The sequence below is a fragment of the Myotis davidii genome, unplaced genomic scaffold, assembly GCF_000327345.1.
Source record: "Myotis davidii unplaced genomic scaffold, ASM32734v1 scaffold244, whole genome shotgun sequence".
Lineage (NCBI taxonomy): Eukaryota > Metazoa > Chordata > Mammalia > Chiroptera > Vespertilionidae > Myotis > Myotis davidii.
Window position 1 is genome coordinate 1079476 of NW_006294993.1, and position 6178 is coordinate 1085653.

The 6178-nt window shown below is 61.2% G+C and overlaps 1 protein-coding gene across 1 annotated transcript; it reads right to left on the reverse strand.

The window, feature by feature from the left end:
- Positions 1-421: 421 nt before the first annotated feature.
- On the reverse strand, positions 422-4036 carry OGFR (opioid growth factor receptor). Its single transcript, XM_015567672.1, has 5 exons — positions 3875-4036; positions 3298-3376; positions 1918-1996; positions 1122-1188; positions 422-592 (listed from the first exon to the last, which is right to left on the reverse strand). The coding sequence occupies exons 1-5, from the start codon at positions 4034-4036 to the stop codon at positions 440-442; spliced, it is 540 nt and encodes a 179-aa protein (XP_015423158.1). The 3' UTR covers positions 422-439.
- Positions 4037-6178: the final 2142 nt, after the last annotated feature.

Genomic DNA, 6178 nt, shown 5'->3' on the forward strand with positions numbered 1-6178 from the left:
CCCGGAGCCTGCGGTTGGCTGGGTTTGGGATGCGCCCTCTCCTCTTGCCGGTGCCGGTCCCCTGGGTCCCATGGAGCACCCCTCCCCCCGCACGGCTAGAGGAGGGTTGGAGGGGCTCCCGGTAGTGTGCCCAGGGGCAGATGCCTCCCCTGCACTTCCTCCACACCCCCGACCTGGCTTCTCAACAGGCACCAGGGGGTGCTGTGAAGCGGACCCAGCCCAGTGGGTCTTCGGACCCACGCCACGGGTAGTAGGGCACAGTGACCAGCGGGACTCCCTTTAGGCCCTCACACCCTATCAGGCAGGGACCCCCAACCCTGCAAGCAAGGAGCAGGGTGCTCAGCCGCAGTCGCTTGTCCCTGCTCCCACTAGGGCTCCGGGGCACTTGCCAGAAGCCTAGCACAGAGACCTGGCTGTGCCAGCTACCCCGCTGGGGTCCTCACCAGTTGAGGTTCTGGAAGCGCTTCTGGTAGCTCTGTGCTCGCCGCACCTTGCCTGTGTCCCGGTCCTCCAGCTCGATTCCGTAGAACCCCAGCATGAGCTCGTAGGCCTGGACAAGCCGCCGCCCGGCTTCCTGGGAGTTTTTAAAGGCCTGGAAAGCAGCCCGAGGAGAGTGAGCGCTTTGGAGCCGCCCCACAGACACCTGGCTGGCGATGCCCCCTCAGGTCTGACTCACTAGTGGCGGGGACTGGACTCAGACTCAGGCTGAAGAAGCCCTAAAACTCCTTAATGTGACCGTCTCTTTACTCTGAGCGTCTACAAGGCCACCAGGGCCTGAAGTGTCCACTTTAGCCCTGAGAGGAATTCTCAAGCCGCTGGGAAGAGCTCAGGACTCGCCAGGGCGGCATCGTGCACTCGCCATGGCCTAGGAGCATGTTGCGCCTCCTGACATGCTCAGTGGCTCCCCCATCCATCCCTCTAGGGGTCCTGCTCTAGCCCCAACAAGGGGCGACAGAGGCTAGCCCCTGCCCCAGACGCCCCAAGGTAGAGTGATTTCTCTGGAAGTCTGTGAGGAGTGCCTGGGGAGAGGTGAAGAACATTTTAGAGGGAAGATAATTAGGGGGACTTCCAGCTTCTGCCCTATGAGTGGCTCCCCAGGGGTACACAGAGGCCCGGCTCACCTCGATCTCCTGCTGTGTGAGGGGCTTGGCATGCCAGTTCACCCCTGGCTCCCGCAGAGGAAACAGCCTGTGGGAGAAGAGATAGCACAGGCCCGTCCCTGGCAGCCGCGGGCTCCCGGCAATGCAGGCACATGCTCTGGGCAGCCTGGAGTGGCTCACCACTCAACCCTGGGAGGGGCTCGCCAGACACACACGCCACAGGCCCTCACAATAAAGTCAAGGGGCGAGGGCAGGAGAGCTCCAGGTGGGCATCACAGACCAGGGCACAGGACAGGCACGGGGCCTACAGCAAGGGCAATCAGCTAGCCGCTTCACTCAGGCCGGCCAGCTGTTCCTTCTGTTCTTCGTTCTTCCCCTCTCATCACTGGTGCCGAGAGTTCCCTGTGCCCAGGAGAGGCCCCCGGGAGCCGTCCTCAAAGACACACAGTTTGCAGGGCGACCACAAGCCACGCAGGACAGGCCGCATTCGCTGCCACGGGGCTCATGTGCGGCAGGCTGCTGTCTGCTGTCCTTCCTGCCCCACACGCAGCCTCAGCTCCCAGCAGCCCAGAGCTGCTCACAGTGAAGAACCCCAGCCGGCAGTGCCCGCAGCCAGCACCAAACTCGGCTTCAGAAAGGATGCAGTGTGCCTGCAGGCATGCATGGGACTCCAGAAAGAGGCTTGCCTAAGCCAGGCCTTCCAGCCCCTCCCCTGGAGACCCTCCCCAGAGGTCCAGCCCCATCTCAGCCGCCCAGCTCGGCCCCTCCTCCCCAGGAGTCCCAGCCCCTCCCCGAGGCCGAGCCCGCCTGTGCTCACCACTGGATGTAGGAATGGTTGTCCTCCAGGAGGTCGTAGTTGTTCCTCCATTCCTTAAGAATATACTCAATGCAGTAGCCTAGAGCACCATGGGACGCATCAGAGTCAGCGGGGAGCTATTCAAGCGCTACCCACCTTTTTTTTTTTAAATCCTCACCCAAGCATTTCCCCCCCACTGATTTTTAGACAGAGTGGAAGGGAGGGGGAGAGACTGAGAGAAACATTGATGTGAGAGAGAGACATCAACTGGTTGCTTCCCGCACGCACCCTGATTGGCATGGAGATCGAGCCTGCAATGGAGGTAGGTGCCCCTGACCAGACTCAAACCCATACCCTTCTGTCCGCAGGCCGATGCTCTACCCACTGAGCAACTGGCCAGGGCCACCACCTTTCCTGAGGACCTTGGGGCTCTGCAGCTCTGAGTTGTACATCTTATGTGATTTAACCCCCCAGTTTAGGCCCTTGGCCTCTTTGCAACCTGAGAGCAGATGCCAGAGAGACGATTATGCCCGAGGGAGGGACAGGTGCTCCCCGACCTGCACCTGTCTTTGCTGGAGGGTCCTCACTGCCCCTCACACCAGGGCTTGTCATCAGAACTCTGCCCTCACACAGAACCTGCAGCTGAGCCCCACCCCGTAGCTGGTCTTCCGCCGGCCACTGTGTCTGCGAAGGGTCCGGCTGAGCATTTACGGTGTGCGGCCACATGGCCTCCGAGCACGCTGCATCCTAGGGAAACAGCCAGACCACGGGTTCCAATCACACTTCCCTCAGGGCTCGGACGGCCTGGCTCTGCATGGTGCGTGCCTGGCTGAGCATCGAGCTAGGAACCAGGAGGTCACAGTTCGATTCCCAGTTGGGGCACATGCCAGTGTGGGGGGTGCAGGAGGCAGCTGATCAATGATTCTCTCTCATCACTGATGTTTCTATCTCTTTCTGCCTCTTCCTTCCTCTCTGAAGTTAATAAGGAACATGTATATGTATATATATGTATATAAACTTCACTCATGGACACTGAAATTTGAATTTCATATAATTTTCAAGTCATAAAATATTACTCTACCTTAAAATTTTCCCAACCATTTGAAAATGTGAAAACCACACTTGCTCACTCGTTGGTGTATGTGGCTCTCCCACTCGGCAGAAGAGCCAAGTAGTTGTGACAGAGACCTCGGGGCTGCAACACCACCCGCATGTACCGCTTGGTCCATCACAGCAAGTTTGCCTGTGGGGGGCGCTGTGGGGGGCAACCTGAAAGCTATAGGCCCCAGTGCCCCAGTCCCAGCCCAGGTCCCAGCAGCCCAGGTCCCAGAAGACCCAGAGGCAGAGAGAGGGGAGAGGGGACCCGCAGCAGGAGGGAGCTGCAGGCGGCCAGGCACGCACCATTGGGCCGGAACGGGATCTCGTTTTTGTAGAAACTCAGGTTTGGCATGTCACCATTGCTGTCCCCTTCCATCAAATCCTAAAGAGCCAGAGAGAGTGCCGGTGACAGAATCAGAAACAGGCTGGCCTACCTGGGCCCTCAGACTAAAGCTTTCCTCGGGGAGGGGCATCTGCTCTCCACTGGAAAACACCAGACATCCTGAAGGCTGGTGAGGGCCCCATGGGGCAACCTGGGCTCCTCACCACCTCTGACCTCCTCCCCCTTCCCACAGTGGCCCAGTGCTGGGTGGTCCCCTTCATCTGCACCCGGAGGCGGCCCAAGGGCTTCCTGAGACTCATGGGTGCGGAGGGCAGGGACTGAGGACACAGGAGACACTGCAGGGGCCGGCGGTATGGGGCCTCACGTGGCCGTGCCGAGAGCTGGCACCATGATGCCTAGTAAAGGCAAGGCCGCTGAGGCTCCAGAGGCAGGGGCCAAGGAACACGCTGTGCCACTGGCCTTGTCCGGGTGGAAGGCGGGAGGGTTTTGCCCCAGGTGGGCTGCGAGGGCTCGAGGGTGATTCAGGCAGCTACGTACCGGGTAGTGGTGCCGGTACCTGCGTGTGTCCCGCATGGCTCTCCAGTTTGGGGACTCCGTCATCCTAGACTGGGAAGAGAAGAGAGACGATGAGACCCCATGGGAGATGCCCCACTCCCTAGAGGCCTGCCAGCAAGCAGACCCCCGCTCCTCGAGTGCCATTCTGGTGAGGGCAGCAAGGACCTGGGCCGGATGTCAACAAAACCAGAGGAGCCCAGAGTGGCTGGAGTGAGGCCTGCCCCCTGCTCAGCCCTCAGGACCCCCAGGCCCATGGGAACATTCTTGGGGGGCAGCCTTCCAAGCTCCAGCTTCACTTATTGGCTACCCCCCTCAGCTGCAGTTGTATCTCCTGAGGATAGCCCGCCTTCCGCAGCACTTCCTCCTTGTACTGAGCTGTAAATTGTCACCAGGCCTGTGTCCCAAGGACAGCACCTTGCCACTGACAGCTCTAGAAGGGGCCCACACCTCGTCACAGGGTCTGATGAAGGAACCAACGACCAAAGCCCAGGGCGCCAGGCCCATCCCGCCCAATCCCACTGCTCAGTGACCAGACCCTGGATCTCCTGGCCACCGGCCCCTTCCCTGCAGCAAGTCAGAGGCTCCTCGCTTCCCTCCCAAACCAGCAGCCCTATCTCTACAGGCCAAGCACCTGGGTCCCGGGAAGGATGAGAGGTAACTGGCAAGCAGGAAGCTAAGTAAATGCAGCCTCCCCCCCCCCCATTGTTTCATAAATAAGCCCCTGTTACACAGGGGGGGGCACAGGCAGGGCGGGGCCCAGCTGTCTGACTGAGGCTGGGGGAGGGGGCGCGGGAGTGGCAGAGACAGCTCATCCTGGGCAGACAGCTGGGTCCCAGCACCTGGGAAGAGCCAAGAAGTGGTGGAGGGGCCAGGAGGCCAGGTCCACCACTGCGCCTCCAGGCTCCAGCCCCTCCCCAATCCCCAACACCCCTCAGTGGTCTGAACTCCAGCCAGGTCCAGGGCTGCGCCCTGCCAGCTGCTTAGGTTCTCTCCTACAGGCCAAGGGCCAGGGAACAAAACCGAAACTCAGCGGGCGCATGTCCCACTTCTCCACCAGTTTCTGTTTCTCCTGCCCCTGGGCCAGCGGGCACCATACGGGCAGCACTGCAGGTGGAGTCCTCTGGGGAGCGGTCAGAGCAGGCCTCCAGCAGTGTGGCCTGTGGAACTGGGCGGACAGCGTCCTCCACCTAACCCTCGCCACACCCGCTGGGGGACAGAACCGATTCCTGCCCCGTGACTCCAGGCCCACGACCCTGACCACTGCCCAGCCTGCCTCCGCAGGGAACTTGTCCCTGCCCCAACACTGGGTGCGCTGAGGCCACTGCCTTTCAGGCAGGCCCAGGAGCCTCTCGGGGTCCCTCTCTTTGATCCCTGTAAGACATTGATAAACCTGAAAACCACTGTTCTCCTCTGGTCCCGGGAGAATCCATCCCAGAGCCCACCTGGATGGCTTCAAGATTCTCTAGACACAGGCAAGATGCCTTAATCCAAAAGCAAATGGGACCCAGGGTGCCGGCTACCATTCCGGGTGCCACCCCTCCCTAACTCCTGGCGCCCAGCTAGAGCAGTGGCACCCACACCCCAGTGCATGCTAGCAAATAGCCCCTGCTAACAAGTAACCAGTGGCAAGACAAGTACTTGGTGGCAACAAAAGTAACAGTGCAACAAGTAACCGGTGGTAACCAGAAGTAACCACTGGGCACAGCCAGGGGCCCTGGCTCCCAAGCCACATGAATGCGCCCCGAGGCACCTCCAGGAGGGGGGAAGACCAGCCCCAGCCCAAGAGGAGCAGCAGGGGTGGGTCAGGCGCGGAGGGGAGCGGGGGTGGGGAACAGGCCCCGCCCGGTGCTCCCTGAGGGGCAGTGGGCAGTGGAGGTGGCCAGCACCGAGCGCTGGGATCTAGAAGACAGAGCCCCAGGCCTGGAGGTGGATGTGAGAGAGAGGAGGTCAAGGCTGTGCCAGGGGCACCCTTTTGAGGAAATGCCACCCCTACACACATTCAGTCCTGGGCACCTGTCTTAGGGTGGCCCTGGATCTCTCTGCAAAGCCTCCTGTCTGGGCCGGGGGTGGGGGTGGCAAGCAGGGGCAGATCTCAGGGTGTCCATCAGATTATGAGGGGAGCAGGAGGACCAGGGTGGGGAACAGGGCATAGCTGGAGAGGGAGTCGGCCCCCAAGTCGGGTCTCCAGGAGATGCCTCCGTCCCCCGACCCCCCACCCACGGCGGGGGGTGAGGGGGAGTGGACAGTTTTTCCCAGATCAGGGCCTGGCTCCAATTCTGGGGTGTG